The sequence below is a fragment of the Pectinophora gossypiella genome, chromosome 18 (genome assembly GCF_024362695.1).
Source record: "Pectinophora gossypiella chromosome 18, ilPecGoss1.1, whole genome shotgun sequence".
NCBI lineage: Eukaryota > Metazoa > Arthropoda > Insecta > Lepidoptera > Gelechiidae > Pectinophora > Pectinophora gossypiella.
Genome location: NC_065421.1, coordinates 4,577,185 through 4,595,386, shown reverse-complemented (window position 1 = coordinate 4,595,386; position 18,202 = coordinate 4,577,185). Strand labels below are relative to the sequence as shown.

Sequence of the window (18,202 nt, the reverse complement as noted above, 5' to 3'; positions counted from 1 at the left end):
CTCAAAATTATCTCTATTATTAACCCTAATTAATAAACTCTAAAGTTTCATTTATTAAAGTTTCGTTTCGTTATTATTATTAATTATTATTAGATGTATTCCCGTGATGTAATCCAAACATAACCTTCTAAAATGCTTGAAATTATAAAGCCATGTTTGTATTGTTTGAATAATTAATGTATTAATTGTGTTAAATATAATTATGAAACCTTTCAGATAGTGTTTAATACGACTACAGAACAGTGGAAACAATGAAGGACAAAACGTTACCTACGAGGTTAATAATTAGTAAGAAAGAAGATTTCTCGTCTATGTTTAGAATTTAATTTACGAAATATTCACTCGCCAGGTAACAAATTATTTGCTCCAATTTTTTTATGAAAATTTCTTCTATTAATCAGCAATGAAAATGAATTTTCTTTCTTACTTCCCAGGAGAGGTAGTTCTCTAATCTAAATTATGTAGATACCCATAATGGTATAAATACTAAAAAATCATTATCACTTTCATGTAGGTTTTTAGGAAAACTAAAGATAAGACAAAATCTGCACGTTTACTGTGTGTAATATTAATTGTGTATATCTCGTCTAGAATATTAAAAAATAAAAGAAAGATTTAATAATAAAATTATAAATTCAAAAAGACAACTCAAGAAAATGTTCTAATAAGTTTCACCCCACCGCTAAAGCGATATATTATATTAATTATTATGATATTTTAAGACAAATATTTGAATACACTGGCCCCAATTACTGCAGACACATTCTAATTTTATTTTAAGTTATATCTGTCATTTTTTTTCCGCCGAAAAGTAAAGGGACCGATCATTGACAACTATTAATTTTAATACGAAGAGAATATGAATGAATAACCCGGGCGAATAAAATAGGCACCTCGCACATAATGCAACTCGTTTGACGTGTGCTATCAAGTTAATTCTATCGGGTTATTGGCCAATATACATTTTTGGAAGGGTTTTTAAATTGCTGCCTAAATTGACGTGTGTTCCATACATTTTATGTCTGTCGATTACCCGTCCCATTCTTTTTCAGCGGATAAGGAAATGACAGGTATAACTTAAAATAAAATTAGATGGTGTGTACATGAATCAGCACCATTATTGATCTAAATGACACTGGCCGCGATTATTATTGTGGTGCATTCTGTTAATTAACTTTATGATATATAAAATGAGTGATAATCTACGTAAACAGACTAGAATAAATCCTTGGGTATACCTACAAACTGCGCATGATTCAGAATCGTAACAGGAGCAACAACCTCGTAACCCCGGTGTATAAATATAATTTCACAAAATGTCGCAAATCCATTAAATTTGAGATTTATAATTATGATGCCCCGAATGTTTGCACTATCGCGAATTCACGAGGTATCACTTCGAAATTATGTTTTTGCTACTTTTATTATCAGTGAATTTAGTAGAGTCGTAGTAGCCCAGTGGTAGAACGCTTTCCTCTCACTTTGAGGTCGCAGGTTCGAATCCAGCACAGGCCTAAACCAATGATTGTCGAATTTATTTTCGAATTCACATTTGGATCACAAATGATTATCACGTGCACAGAGGTAAACATCGAAACCCATATTCCCGAGAAATGCATTTTCGGAGGTACGTGACCTAACCTGTATTGGACTGGTTTTACCTTCGCGGGTTGGAAGGTCAGACAGGCAGTCGCTTCTGTAAAAAACCGGACCTGTCAAATCTTCAGGTTAGGTAAGGTTATGATGACTGGAGATGATGATGACTGTTAGGTACAGTAAACGAGTACGCTTATACATATTTTGTTGTTACAATTTTCTATTACATTTTCCTTGATTATTTCTTATCTATAGATTTGGTCAATGTGTACTGCGGTCGCGTAAGAATAACCCAACGAAACCTGCCCAATAAAGAAAGTGTGGATAGAATCATATCACCAGCACATTAACGTCCCCACTGCTGGGGCACGGGCCTTCCCTATGGATGGATAGGGAGATCGGGCCTTAAACAAGCACGCGGGCCCAGTGCGGATTGGTGGTTATTAACGACTGCTAATGCAGCCGGGACCAACGGCACCACCACACCATACCACCACCACCATAGAACCATATAATCATGAATAAATAAAATAAAATCACACTTCGTATAGAAGGGCCACTTTCCGCACCGCACTAACCAATTTGCTATGAGTCGATCACAGAAAACATCCTACGATCAAAAGAAACAGGATATTTTTATCGCTTCGTAGTTTATAGCTAAGTACCTACATGATTGACTACGGTCGAAGCTATTTTCGATCAAACGTAGGTACCTATTTGCGGATATTAGCATAAAAAAATCCCTTTACCAGTTCAACCTTGAATAAATCGTGATTTTGCTGATGAGAAAATCATGGTAGATTTGTACTTGACATTGACTCCATCACATAAACAAACTTTTTGCCAGATTTTTGGCCTCTGTGGTCTAGTGGTTGAGCGTTGGGCTCACGGAAGTCCTGGGTTCGAATCCCGGAGGCGATATATCTCAAAAATCACTTTGTCATCCCTAGTTTGGTTAGGACATCACAGGCTAATCACCTGATTGTCCGAAGGTAAGACGATCCGTGCTTCGGAAGGCACGTTAAGCCGTTGGTCCCGGTTGCTACTTACTAATGTATGTACTTAGTCGTTACATGAGCATGTCAGGGGCTTTTGGCGGCTCAATAGTATTTTTTTATTTATTTATTTTTATTCCACGTGTATACAATATAGTATTACAACTGCGACTGTTACAGCGATGATGTTTGTTTATATAAATAGACTAGAATTACGAGGACATTGGCACCGTACGTAATGCACACTCGCGCATACAGAGTAAATACATGATTAGTAAGTATTCTAGCTAAATGCCACGTGACAAATTTAAAGCGTGCACTTCTGTCGTATCGTCTAAGGGTGATGTTATATAGGTTGATGTAGGCGGGTCGATGGCCCTGCGCTTAAACACTGGGTCGGTGTCCATGTTGTTAGGGCTTCGCGCACGTTTCAGACGGAACAATTTTCTTAAAAAAAAAATATTAATTCTTGATTGTATTCCTAATTTTGATTTTCATTTCTGCTATCTAATTTAATATTGATTTTGTGTTCTTTTTTATTATGATTTTAATTTTAATTTTGATTGTGAAGTAAATTTTATTAATGATTTTTAATTTTAATTTCTAGTTTTAAATTTTTATTTATATTATTTTTATTGTTTATTATTATTATTTTTTTCTATGGACGTTATTATGGTCTGAAAATAAATTATTTAAATTTGAATATATTCGCTGATTAATTAGAATAAAAGGTCCGTCCACAAAGGTGATGCGGCCGCGTCGTTCCGTTACGTTGCGTCGTCGATTCGCTATGTTTACAACTTAGAGCTACATCGTCGCAATGTATCACGTGGCAGGTTGTTGTGTATATTATGCTTCACTGCTCAATTCTCGCGATTAATATGACTTTGTAGTACTGTCTTCACCCAACGGCCGTTAACACATTTTAAAGCTTTAATTTACTGAAAGAAAGTAGAAATAAAGTTATTTTAAAAGTAAGGATTTGTTTTTATGTCACTGCATTACCCCCACTCATATCCAGGCGCAGCACCGAACAGCGCGCCATCTACAACTCATTCTGTGTTCGTACAGCGGCTGTGACACGTATTGTATAAAAAATATATAGGATTATCTTTCTAATTAGCTTTGAAAATGGGAAGAAAACGTAAACACGACGGAACGGATGAGAAAATTAGGAGAAAGATTCGAAAATTAAACAAATATCTGCGAAAACACGGACGATCTATATCGAGTTCATCTTCGTCAGGTGAGTAATTTACTTATCATTTTATTTAACCGTTAAGTATTACTTGAATTCTTTATAGCAGAAAGGAGCCCCGCTCGGGGACCGCGATGATTCATAATGCAGGTTAGGTTGCGTAACAATGTTGTTTACGTGTTATTTCTTTGAAATGTTTTTTAACGTATTTGGTGATATTCAATTTGACAAACTGTTTGAAAAATAACTGTAATGCGAACAGTACAATGGGACTGTTACCTTTACAAATTCAAATATTATACTTACTTTCATAACGTACCTGGTAATGCGAACAGTACACTGGGACTGTTACCTTTACATACTTCGACAATACAGAAGTCAATAGGTACTTACATACCCATAGCATGATGCGAATAAATTATGGTGTTATTTCCTTCACCAATATTATAACTGTCATCAATAGACATACTCACATTATAATCATTATTATACCTTCATAACGTACCTTGTAATGCGAACAGTACATCGGGACTGTTACCTTTACATACTTCGACAATACAGAAGTGAAAAGGTACATATCTATAGAGTGATGTGAATAATTTATGGGATTATTTCCTTCACTATGACTGCCATATTGATGACTATTGAGTCATATTATATTCTTAGCACTATTTTCAGAGTGCGAATCAGATCACAATCTTGAAAACCGTGAAAATGAGCAAATCATTTTAGATGAATTATCAGATGAGGTCTGTCCAGAAAACCAGACTCAAATTACAGTTGAGGATAGTAACGAGGAAAAATTAGATGATGACATACTACTTCTTTTGGGTGACCCACCTAAGGAAGAATCACCTGTGGGTAAAGATATCCATAATGACATGGCAGACAGATTAAAAAATGTTCTACTAAACGGCTTATCTAAGGAAATAAAACAAAAAATTTCGGAAGAATACCCCACACCGGGAAACTGTCAATATTTTAAGGCACCTAAATTGAATCCTGAAGTTAAAGCCGCTATTTCCGATTTACTGTATAAAAAAGATACCTCTTTAGCTACAAGGCAAGAACGAATCGGTACAGTTCTGACAGCTCTCACGCAAGCAATGGACATTCTTATAAAGTGCAACAATGACAATAACAATCAAATACTTATTAAACACATAAGTAATGCTTGTCGCCTGTTATGTGATTCACATTTTATAGACACGCGTTTACGACGCAATTTTCTAATCTCAACCTTAAACAATAATATGAAGGAGACACTGAAGGAAACGAAGAGAGATAAACACTTGTTTGGCGAGGATCTGCCTGAAAGATTAAGAGCTTCTAAAGCCATAACTAAAACTGGACAGGACCTGAAAAACACAAGACCGAAATCTCATGTTAATAAGCCTGAAACATCCACTTCTAAACATCCCTCGAACAATTTAAACTGGAAGCACCCGCATTCGAACTTTCAAGCGAGAAAGCCTGCTCAGAATCATCAGCGTCGAGATGCGGGTTACTCGGCAGCGCCTCATCATCAGCGCTCGCAGACAGCAACGACAACTGCGCCGCCACGCGGAGGATCGACGTCAACTCGTGCTCGGGGCAATGCCCACTGGAACCAGCGACCTCAGGGGAGACACTAATCAACGAGCAGGTGAATAACACATCTGGCCGATTAAAATATTTTTACTCGGCTTGGCAAAAATTAACCGACGATCCTATGGTCTTATCATGGATTGATGGTTATAAAATCCCATTTATATCTAAACCATGTCAAACATATTATCCTAAAAATACACCTAGTAACGAGAAAAACCTGTTCGACTTTAAATTAGAGATTGATAAACTTGTAAGTATGGGCGCTATATCTCAATGTCAAAGAGAAAATGGGGATTATTTGTCTAGTATTTTTCTTGTCCCTAAGCCCAATGGAGATAACAGATTTATTTTAAATTTGAAAAGTTTAAATAAATTCATTAAAACATCCCACTTTAAAATGGAAGATATAAGAACAGCAGTGAAGCTTATGTCTCCGGGTTGTTTCATGGCAACAATTGATTTGAAGGATGCCTATTTTTTACTACCTATACATAAAGATTATAAAAAATATCTCAAGTTCGAATTTCAACAAAGATTTTATAAATTCAACTGTTTACCTTTTGGATTGAATACAGCTCCCATGGTTTTTACAAAAATTATGAAACCTGTAGTTGAACACCTACGTTTCCATGGTTTTGTGTCAACGATATATTTAGACGATATCCTTATAATAGGAAAAACATACTTAGACTGCCTCGAAAATATTACAGCTACAGTGAGATTACTTACATCACTAGGTTTTATTATAAACCACGAAAAGAGTAATGTTATTCCTAACTATGAATGTAAATTTTTAGGTTTTCTACTAGACTCAAAACAATTTTGTATTAAATTACCTGAACAAAAAAGAGAAAAAATTAAAAATATGGTACTAAAATTCCAAAAGATTACTAAATGTAAAATACGAGAGTTTGCTCAATTTATAGGGTCACTGGTATCTGTTTGTCCTGCGGTCGAATATGGATGGTTACACACTAAATTGATAGAAAGACAAAAATTCCTCAATCTTAAAACATCTCAAAATTATGAAAGATATATGTATGTAAAACAAAATATAATTAAAGACGATTTAGATTGGTGGATTCAAAATATAGATACTTCAGTGTCCGTTATCCGTAGTGATTCTTATGACTTAGAGATATACTCTGATGCCTCACTTACTGGCTGGGGAGCTGCGTGTAACGGGACACGGACCAATGGTTTTTGGACAGAAGAGGAATCGAAGTTCCATATAAATATTTTAGAACTTATGGCAGCACTATTCGCATTAAAAACCTTTGCCAAAGATAAATATAATATACAAATATTATTACGCATTGATAATACAACTGCCATATCGTGTATCAATCGTATGGGCAGTGTACAATTTCCCCATTTTAATAAAATTACTCGCGATATATGGCAATTTTGTCAGGATAGAATATTATATATTTTTGCATCATACATTAAGTCCTCTGAAAATGTAATCGCGGATTTTGAATCACGTAGATCTCAAACAGACATAGAATGGGAACTAGCCCCATACGCATTTTCAGAAATTATAGAAAAATTCGGCATACCTGAAATTGATCTTTTTGCTACCCGATGTAATACCAAATGTGCAAAATATATTTCGTGGAGACCCGATCCCTACGCTTATTGTGTAGATGCATTTACAACGAATTGGAGGGACTTCTTTTTTTATGCGTTTCCCCCTTTTTCTATAATTTTGAAAACTTTAAACAAAATCATGACCGATAAAGCGGTCGGAATCATAGTGGTACCATATTGGCCTACTCAGCCATGGTTCCCCATATTTAAGAAATTATTGGTGTCTGATATTGTTTATTTTGAGCCTAACCCTAATTTATTGATTTCCGCATATTCCAGGTCGCAACACAGCCTCCACAAAAACCTTACCCTGGCTGCAGCAACCTTATCAGGGAGTCTTTGTTAAAAAGAAGCGTACCGCCTTCGTCTATTAACATTATGATCAATTCTATATCTTCTAATACCCAAAAGCAATATGATTGTTACTTAAAGCAATGGTTTATATTTTGTAATAATCAAAACATTGATTACCTAGAAGCATCAGTACCAAAAATAATATATTTTTTAACAAAACTTTTCGAAAATGGATTCAAATATGGCAGCCTCAATTCTTGTAAATCAGCTTTGTCATTAATAATTAGTCATAATATTATGAGTGATGAGAGAATCAAAAGATTCATGAAAGGAGTATTTCGATTACGGCCACCGGAACCCAAATATGAATATACTTGGGATACCAATATAGTTTTAAATTATTTATCTCAACTGTATCCAAATGAAACGTTAAGTTTAGAATTGTTGTCTAAAAAATTGGTTACTCTTTTAGCTCTGATTACTGCTCATCGAGTGCAGACGTTATCAAAAATATTCATACGTAACATAAATATCTCCCCTTATAACATATTGATTAAAATTTCTGATTTAATCAAAACATCAAGACCTAATACATGTCAACCTTTACTTAAATTACCTTTTTATAATGAAAAACCTGAGATTTGTCCAGCGAAAGTATTATGTAGTTATTTAGATCAAACATCGGATATCAGACCAAGTAATTGTAACAATTTATTTATCAGCCACAGAAAACCTCATAATAAGGTAACTAGTCAAACACTCAGCCATTGGATTAAAGACGTGCTCCAAAAGAGTGGTGTGGACATTAGCATTTTCAGTTCACATAGTACGAGACACGCGTCCACATCGAAAGCAAAATCTCTCGGAATAAGTGTAGACTTGATCCGCAAAACTGCAGGCTGGAGCGCGTCTTCTTCAGTGTTCGCTAGATTTTATGATCGAGAAATAGAAATCGATCAGGCTGAAACTTTTGCTCGATCAGTACTAAACTAGTAGTACTTGTTTATTGTTAGCAACTGTATAATTAATCCTGTATTGTCAAGTTGACCATGTTACCATTAGTTTATTTTCTGTTTCTGTAGATCAGTTAATTGTTCACTTTGAAATATATTTCATTGATTATTTGGGTAAATATATATATCTTTATTTAAAAACACGACGCCTGATTTCAAACCTATTAACTCTAAACATCTACAAAGTCATATTAATCGCGAGAATTGAGCAGTGAAGCATAATTAATGATTAAACGAACTTACCTGTACGTGAAGTTCTATCATAATTATGCGAGCTGCTCAATTCGAAGCGATTAATAGGTATCACCCTCCCTACTAAGATTCCCTGCCCATAGAGGTCTGAAATCGGCATCGTATTTCAGTTATTCTCTTATTTTACAGGAAAGCTTTTAACAAAATGAGTTGTAGATGGCGCGCTGTTCGGTGCTGCGCCTGGATATGAGTGGGGGTAATGCAGTGACATAAAAACAAATCCTTACTTTTAAAATAACTTTATTTCTACTTTCTTTCAGTAAATTAAAGCTTTAAAATGTGTTAACGGCCGTTGGGTGAAGACAGTACTACAAAGTCATATTAATCGCTTCGAATTGAGCAGCTCGCATAATTATGATAGAACTTCACGTACAGGTAAGTTCGTTTAATCATTAATTATCACGTTCAGTTTGGAAAAAAGTGCACGTACTCTAGTCGATCGGGGATTTTTAAGGGCATGTTGTAATAATAACCGACATATCTTTGGACATTTTTTTTTAATCATGTTTTATTTATAGAGGGTTTTTTTTAAAGCCACCCTCATCGTGTCTCTCTAATACTATATACCTATATTAAACTTAAACAACTGAATTATATCTATACTAAATAAAATCGATGAATCTAACTTTTACGAAAAAGATAATTTTGTAGTTTAAAAATACCTATTATCAATAATTATTTCTGTTCGTAATGTTTATTTTAACTAATTCATACAACATTCTGGCTGTTCCAGAGTCGGGGTCAGCCAGAATGCCGTTTACTATACCAATATTATAATTATTTCTGAGACCAAGTTGCATCGCCGCCCTCGACCCGCTCCGCGCGCACTCCATTGTCACATGGTATACATCTTCGATCATTCCACATCTTTGGACATTGTATCAGGGGAGTTAAAATGGCCACATCGAACCAACTCATCTAAGAAAGCAATATTGCAATTTGACATTTGCGCATATAAAAGTAAGTGCGCCATGCGAACAAATGTCAAATCGCAATATTGCTTTCTCAGATGAATTGCTTCGATGTGGCCATTTTTACCCCGCAGAAGTGGCTGCAACTTGTCTTCCGATTACTTGTGGCTCTGCTTATTAGTTTTAATTGGGAATTTTCCCAGAGCATCGGGTAGATTGGCCTTGTAAAGTCATGGAGGATCATACAGCCTACTTATATAAGTCCCACTACTGAGCACAAGCCTCCCCACATTTAACCGGAGGTGGTAGGGAGCACACTTCACCGCGCTGCTCTGCTGCGGGTTGGTGGAGGTGTTTTACGGCTAATAGCTGGGACCAACGGCTTAATGTGCCTTCTAAGGCACTGAATTGTCTTACTTTTTGGGACAATCAGGTGATTCAAGCCTGTAACGTCTTTACCAAACAAACGACAGTCTTACAAAGTATTTTAAATTATGTCCCCATCGAGAATCGAACCCGGACTTGAGCGAGATCTTGAGCCCAACGCTCTAACCACTAGACCACCGAGGCTGTCATGGAACATTATAAGGCTTCAAACTATTTCTAATTCTGCGTATGTGTATATGTATGCCTTAGTTCTAAAGTGATGAAGGACATTTCTTCGACTTTTGGCAATGTTCACGGGCCTATATAGTGGAGTCAAAACCGGAGCTTCCTCACTAATTTGTAGCTTGCCAGAGACAGGTCCGATTTTGACGTTTATTTTTGTAGGGGTGGGTTTTATATCATTCAAAATCAGAAACATCTTGAGTGGGTCAAATAAATATTTCGATTAAATAAAAAAACAACTTTTTTATTCCAACGGAAAATTAAAGTACTTCTCTGATTCTGTACACACTAATATTATGAACGCGAAAGTAAGCCTGCCTATTGTCTGTTTGTTACCTTTTCACGTGGAAACTGCTGAATCGCCTTAGATGAAATTTTGTATGAAGACCGAGGCAGCAAGAACATCGTAATTTTCCCGCAAGCCCTTAAGGGGATGAAAAATTGCGTGCCGTTCGCAATAACTGAAGTAGCGGGATGAAAGCTAAGGGTACGACATGAGTCCTAAGACCGCGTCTTGGAAAACGTAGTGTAGGACTATTATTTGCTTAAATAAGAATTGTTAGATATAAAAGAATCGATCGACCTAATATCGACATCGTCACAACCCTAGCCTTACGTACTTTGACAGATCTAATTCTTACCGCGCATTGAGACGATTGTAAAATGTTATGTTTTTACAATAAAATACCAGATAATATTTTAAATTTGTCTGAAAATAAATTTAAAGCTCATGTGAAGCTTACTTTATTTAAAAAAGCTAATACTTTTTTGCAGATTAATGATTATCTAAATGATAAAAATGTCTCGTATTGAATGTGTTCCTCTAGTTATTAAATAACTTGTAATGTATCCCCTCCCCTCATTGGTTTTTAAAAGATGTGTTGCTGTTGCAGTTTCTTGACATTTCTTTTCCTCAGCCATAACACCTTGCGAAATGACGTAAATTCAAAAATGGTACATTGACTTTCAACAAGTTTATCCATGATAATTACGTTGAATAAATGATTCTGATTTCTGATATGTGTTATTGGAATATAATCAATAATTGTATGGAATTGGTCGTTTTTGTTTAATATTATGAAGATTAAGTCGTTACACGAGCCATGTCTGGAGCCTTTGGCGGCTCAATAGCAACCCTGACACGAGGTTGATGAGGTGGGTCATTGATATGACAACCCACACGAGAGAAGAATAAGATTCAGGCTAAATGCGAACCTATTAAGTAGCACACAAACGAGGCCTTCAGAGATTTATTTGTGGAAGCAGTGGAAGTTTAATCTAACACAAGGTCTAGATCTTTGAGTTCCGTTTTTCTTTAGATAAAGAAAAATCCACATTTGTGGGTCCGTTTTTGTGTAGTTTGTCGGCGTGGTTCCATCAATCTACCCTGATAACACGTCGCCTTTACGCCTCAATGGGGAATACAAAAATTGGGCCGAAAATCCGTGACTTTAGATTAGATTTCATTTGAAATGGAGAACTTTAAATGGTTATATAACGGCTTCCGTAGTCCAGCCGTTAAGCGTTGCGGTCCCGGGTTCGAATCCTGATGGATATAAATCATAAACATCACTTTGTGATTCCTTAGTTTGGCCATTAGCCTGCAATGTCCTAATATTGCATGATCCGTGCTTCGGAAGGCTTGTTCAATGATACCGGTTACTACATACTAATGTAAGTACGTAGTCGATACATGAGTCACGTCAGGGGCCTTCGGCGGCTCAATAGTAACCTTGACACCAGGGTTGATGAGGTTGGTAACCCGCGGCGTGGCGCGGATTATTATTTTAAACGTAGTTCATCTTTGGTCTTCGTTTTGCAATAATAATGTGAATGTTTACAGAAAATGTAAAGGTACCTAATTAAGTGTAACACAAGATGCAAATTCCAGGAGATATTTATATAAATTTCCTCACTTATTCAGGAAGATTGAATTTACTCCCCAGGTGCAAATTTATGGTGAAAATCCTGGTTTGTTCCAAGGTTTTATCAAGTTTTCATGTTTCCCGTGGCAACATGGAAATTCGCAAACTTTGGAGTAATCATGCAGATATGACATTCAATTCAGAAGTTTTTGATATAAAAACATTAAACAGTGCTTCACGCCTGTATCCCCGAAGGGGTAGGCAGAGAGTATAATATAAGCATAGAATAAGGTTAATACTACGTATAGTATGGCAAGTCTCGGCTCACGACTAGCGGCTGAGCTAGATTTACCTCACCCTCCACCCTCCTCAGTCTTACTTTAGTCTTCAATCGTATGGCGTCAGACGTCACATACACAGATGCATGTGTACGATAACGTCAATGTGTAGTGTCTGTGTAAAACGAGGTGTTTTGTATGAAGTCCTTCGCTGGTTGATTAAAACGCAATGTAGACCATTTTTTATCCGAAATGACACAGAAACGCTGGTTCACCTAGTTATTCTGCTGAATCCAAACAATTTCTTATTACATAAATAGCATTTAGAAAACAAGCATTAACGCAATTCTACAATTTGCTTGGAGCAGCCAAAACGCCACCTGATAAAATAAATACCTTTGTTGAGTAAAGATTCTGCAATTCCTCCGATTTATTGTTGACGCTGAGTTGCCGAATATGTTAATTGATGCCGTAATTATGTAAAATTGTACTCAGTCTTTGATAGTAATCCTATAAAATGATTAGTATGTGCTCAGCGAAGGAAAACATCGTGAGTTTTCTCACAATTTCGTGTTTTGACGTTTAGTAGAAAGAATATGATTTTACTAATTAGAAACTAGCCTATTATTCTTCATGTTAAAAGATACAATTCCTCGGGCGGTAAGATTTGTTTGTCCCAGTCCAACATAGAGTATGTGTAATTCTTTACTAGCGTGTTCCGAGCGTCGTCGTTGTGCCAGCGTCCGAGTAACGTCGACGCGACGTCGACGTCGCGTTCGCTCGGCGTTCGTCAGCGGGCTAGCGATGGCGTCGCATCGCCGCGGCGTCGACGTCGCGTTCGCTCGGCGTTCGTCAGCGGGCCAGCGATGGCGTCGCGTCGTCGCGGTGTCGACGTCGCGTTCGCTCGGCGTTCGTCAGCGGGCTAGCGATGGCGTCGCATCGCCGCGGCGTCAACGTCGCGTTCGCTCGGCGTTCGTCAGCGGGCCAGCGATGGCGTCGCGTCGTCGCGGTGTCGACGTCGCGTTCGCTCGGCGTTCGGCAGCCGGCCAGCGCTGGCGTCGCGACGTTGCGGCATCGACGTTGCGTCGACGTTGCGCGGACGCTGGCACAACGACGCTCGAAAGACGCTACTGTGGGGGATCTCTTATTAAGTAGGTACCTTAAGTACCCGTTCACATCCATTCAATATTTTAACAGTGACTATTTCACCTTATATTTAATAAAGTAACTTAACTCCTTAATTATTTACGTTTCCGCATAGATTACATACAATTTCAAATTCAAACCGTTAAAAGCACTTTCCTTTCATCGAATCCTTTATTTCAGTTTTGGCTTAAATACTTTATTAAGTCGTCTCAAAATCGGGGTAGAAGGATCAAAATCCTTTAGTCGTGGGACAAGAATACGGGAAGGGGAGAAAAGGACAGAAATGGCTTTATGATTAAGCTGAAGCTTCTTATTATCGCTGGCTTAACTAATGGCTTTGTCCTTACTGAATCGCACCTGGAATGCCTCTCTTTATTTTTTGAGAGTAATAGATGCATCTTTATTACCGGGGAAGTTAGAGCCATTTCACCTTTTCGCGGACTATGTTATAAGTCGCAATAAGTAAATGGCAATAGTATTGTTTTATTTTTAATTAATTACAATTTTATTAGGTTAAACACATAACATAAACATAAATTACATTTGTTTAAAACAATTAGGAAATTACGGGCGGGTAGGTATTGAGGTTAAGGGCGTGAGCTTACATAAATTAATTCATAATTTAATAATGATTGATTTTTTTGATTTAATTTTTTATTAATTAATTAATTTTGCGACAGAAAATTCCACTTGATATCAACTAAGGATCATGGTCTGAATCATCCCTCAAAGTTTTCGTTACGATGTCACTAACACCATGTATAGAAAAATAATTAAAATACATAAATAATAATTTATATACAATCATATACATAGTTTCATAATAATCAAACTTTTTTTTTATTGTCTGTTATCACTTTGCGTTATACTCGTAATATCTATAATCGTGTATACGTAGTGTTATGAATAAATATACTGCATTAATCAATTTATTTAAAATGCATGTTGAGCGCCAAGCCGAATTTATATATATTTTAAAAAAATGTATATTTTTGTATAAAATAATTTACGTTTTTTTCAGTTAGGGGTGAAATGAACCCGGATTTAGTGGTTTTCGTGATGCGAATATTAGATTTTCATGAATGCGAATATTTTTCCAGACACGTATTTGATTTTTCGATATCTGTTCCATTTATTTTTTGTAAAGGTCCGGTGAAAAAGACAGCTTTTTATTTTTTTATTATTGTACAGTCTAAAAAAAAATTAAAAATGCGAAACTTACTCAAAAAATTGGTGCATTTGTTTCAAAATACCACATATTTACATGGCCGCAGCCAAAACCAGGGCAGACAAGCAAAAGTTTTGCGACGCAATGAATGCAGATTCCGGAGTAAGGCAGGAAGGCGACTTCGGAAGTGGAGTAGCGTTTACACTTGACTTTCTGATATGACTTTCCATGATTTTGGTGACGTGGTTGTCAGATTTGACTCGATTTTAGGACTTGGCAGCAACTGGAAACAAGACAGAGGCTGTTGATGGCTTAAGATTGTAGATAATTGGGCTAATTATTACATGCGTTACAGCTTGGCCTACGCAGTCTGGTATAATACAAAAATCATATACTTACCTGATTTCGATGTATAAACAACTGAAAAATTACTCTGCAAAATTTCGAGGTCGTTTTGACTTGATTTATTGTAGATTAGCCGCAGAGGGCTGGCCAATTTTTGAGTTATTGTTTTGGTTATATTATCACACTATAACCCTTTGCACAGCATTTCTTTGCAAAATCATAGTGTTATATTTATTCCCTAAAAATCGGAAAGAAGACAAAAAAATATTTTCAATCAAAACTGCATTTATCCAAAGGCTTTTCTTTTTCGTAACTCATCCTTTAGACGGGATGCATTCCACATTCCTACACATTTTATAGCAATTTATCACGAATTTTAGATGGGCAGTTTTGAGAACTGTCAAAATTTAAGAACACAACAGTACTGCCTTCTACATTTGAGGTTCTAGATTTTATCCTCATTAAACAATTTATAACGTAGCTCTAGCGCCGTAATCGCGTCATGTCGTGACATTTTCTGCCAGATGAAAACGAGCCCGCAGAGATCTAGATTATTTGAGGTTGGCATTATGAAACGAAAGGGGGGAATGTGGGGTTTATAAAGCCTCCTTCTTCGTAAATTTTAATTAATACGAGATTTCTTTTAATGCAACACGCTCCCAGCTTGTTAGTTCAGTCAAAAGGAAGTGCAGGTTAAGCCGTACGCTTGGTTTAGCAGAATACTTTGACTTTCTCATCCTTTTAATTAGAGTGGAAAAGATTTCGTAATCTTTCCCCTAACGTCTTATTAAAACGAAGATCTTTGACGTTTTCTCGATTTGGAAAAATCTTTCGGGTCGTTAGACATTTCTTTTAAGTGAGGAAATGCGGATGATGAGAGTTTCGTAACTCAGTTCGTTACGGAAGTAAAAAACTAAATTAAGAATGTTTTCCTTCCCGAAATATTTTTTCCTTATTTAACGACGTTTACTTATGGTTTCCATAAATAATATAAAATCAACTAATTTTTACAGATTATTTCACCTTCTGCTATATTTATTATCTTGCTGTCTGTGTATTTAATATCACACAGTCATTGTCTAATTGTTCAACGAAGAAGATAAATAAGTATCGGGTATCAAAAAAGCTTCTTCACTATCTCCGTTTCGCCTAGAGGTATTATAATAGCAAAATATTATATTGCGAAAATAAACGCAACGCGATGCAAGGCGCTCAAATTAACCACTAGATACTATTAATTCATCAGTCCTTGATCATATTAAGCCCAAATACTTTGTCTTACAGTGGAATTTGAATATCAAGATGAAGACGAAATTCGTGGAAGGAAAATGTGCTCTAGATATAAATTGATGGATGATAGATAAATGCACTGGAATAGGTAAGTTACCTAGAAGCGATTTCTCCCTGTTGGCTTTCAAACTTCCATTTGAAGGTGGTATTTGCATTACATTTTAGGTAAAGGTTTGCTCTAAAATATGTATTTTAGAACTATGTCGCATTAACGTAGCTATTTGACGTTTAGTTACATTTATACTGACCGTTACATGTCTCGTACAGTCTGTTAGCGTAGCTTTTAATGACTAGATACTTCAAAACTTATACCTACACTCGTAAGTACTTATATGCAGCTAATCAAAGTCATTACTATGCCAGCTTCTCGATCCAGTGTACTGGAAAATCTTTTCTTTTAAGGAAAAACAGTATTAAGTACCTATAATTTTCTTTTGAATGTGGATTTAACTTCTTTATCATTGAATGCATTATAAAATAAACAAAGATAATAACGTAGGATAAAATTAGAATATAATAGAAGTGATATTAGATTCAAATGGGCTATTACATTTAAGCACAAAATTAGTGAAATCTTTCTACGTATATTTTATTAAGATATGTAATACTACCACATACATTCTACATATGAGGTCCTGACTTCCATGTTTCCAATTAGTAAAATCAGTTACTTTTTACTAAACATCAAAACACAAAATTACTATGGAATTTGTACTAAAAAGCATACTCTGACGTCATGCGCGTCATAGAAAAACGTAATAAAATGTCGGACTTATTATTTCGTTTTTCTTGATTAAAATTGATGAATACCTAAGTTAAATAGAAAAGAGAACATATTTTTCATCAGTTTTAAATTTGTCTTTTAGAATTTCATAATTTATGTTTGGGAAACTACACAATTTTATTCTGATAGGTACACAATAAATCTAATAATTGATGAAAATGGAAATAAATTAGCCTTCGTTTATGTTCGGAAATGCGATGATTTCAAATATAGAAGCACTGTACTTATAAAAGTTCTAATTTCAAATTTAATTCTAGAACAATCAATTAGGTTTCGTCCTGACACGCGACGATCTGTCTACATCTCGGCGACGCTACACTGAGCCAAAACATACATGACCCAAATGTGGTGGCAATCATTTATCATATCAGATTAAGTGCTTTTTGGCCGCTTCACAGGACCGGTCTACAGTACATACGGTTCTCTATTTGCGAAGATCGATCATTTCAATGCACATTTTGGGATATCTATTGACAGATTTTAGTGGGCGAACTGGAGTGTTTTACTGCTGTAGGTACTTTAGTTTCGATGATGGGTTCTTTGCGTATGCTCCATACACCCCCAGACGTCCGTAACCTTGTTGCATTGAGAGGAAGTCTGTGTCTAGCAGTGGCAAGTAAATATGCTGTTTATATCAAAAGTTCCTACTATTTTATCATTTTTAGGGTTTCATGGTCAACAAGGAACCTTTAGTTCTAGGAGGTTCCTCTGTCTGTCTGACTGTCCGCGCCTTACAATCAATCAATAACTCTTTATTGCACATAATTATGACATATAGTAGGTAACAACTGGATAGTACTTGTTTAATTCATTGGAAACTTTAGAACAGAAACAGATATAGGCAATTGTTTTAAGTTTACGCGGTTATTATCGTAATTAAAACACATAATAACGGGTTCTCAGGGTATCGGGAGTCTCATATGCCTGATTCAAACGCGGTAAGAACCCGTTATTATGTGTTTTAATTAAGAAATAGGCAAGTCTTATAAACAAAAACAATGGTTTAATAAGCGATTGATATGATACAAGAGAGCGATAATGATTGGCAGCTATAATTGTGTGATGACGTCAACCTATTTTCTTTCTTCAGTTAAGAAACGAATGATTCGTTTGTTCACATACCTCTGTGAAAATAAGCTCACGGTCATGTCCCAATTGAGTTAGCCAGGGTCCATAATATCCATCGCAAGATGAACTAAGTAAGTACCCACCACACCTCCAAGCTTTCTGTTAGACCAACGCGGCAGATGAAAGCTTGTTAATAATATAACATTTATA

General features: G+C 36.0%; 2 protein-coding genes across 5 annotated transcripts in view; both read left to right on the top strand.

Moving 5' to 3' along the window:
* Nucleotides 1-18,202, top strand: part of LOC126375149 (uncharacterized) — a 557,945-nt gene that overhangs the window by 81,980 nt on the left and 457,763 nt on the right. The gene's annotated exons all lie outside the window — the stretch shown is intronic.
* On the top strand, nucleotides 3,672-8,887 carry LOC126375167 (uncharacterized). Of its 2 annotated transcripts, none has more exons than XM_050022035.1 (3): nucleotides 3,672-3,837; nucleotides 4,468-5,434; nucleotides 8,789-8,887. In XM_050022035.1, the coding sequence occupies exons 1-2, from the start codon at nucleotides 3,723-3,725 to the stop codon at nucleotides 5,421-5,423; spliced, it is 1,071 nt and encodes a 356-aa protein (XP_049877992.1). In that variant the 5' UTR covers nucleotides 3,672-3,722; the 3' UTR covers nucleotides 5,424-5,434; nucleotides 8,789-8,887. The 2 variants fall into 2 exon arrangements, with proteins under 2 accessions (XP_049877992.1, XP_049877990.1); XM_050022033.1 differs by lacking the exon at nucleotides 8,789-8,887 and adding an exon at nucleotides 7,249-8,619.

Bases quoted from the DNA above. Each gene is read 5' to 3' on its own strand.
- LOC126375167 (XM_050022035.1), top strand. From the start codon at position 3,723: ATGGGAAGAAAACGTAAACACGACGGAACGGATGAGAAAATTAGGAGA. The intron at 3,838-4,467 runs GTGAGTAATTTA...CACTATTTTCAG, and splicing joins ATCGAGTTCATCTTCGTCAG to AGTGCGAATCAGATCACAAT.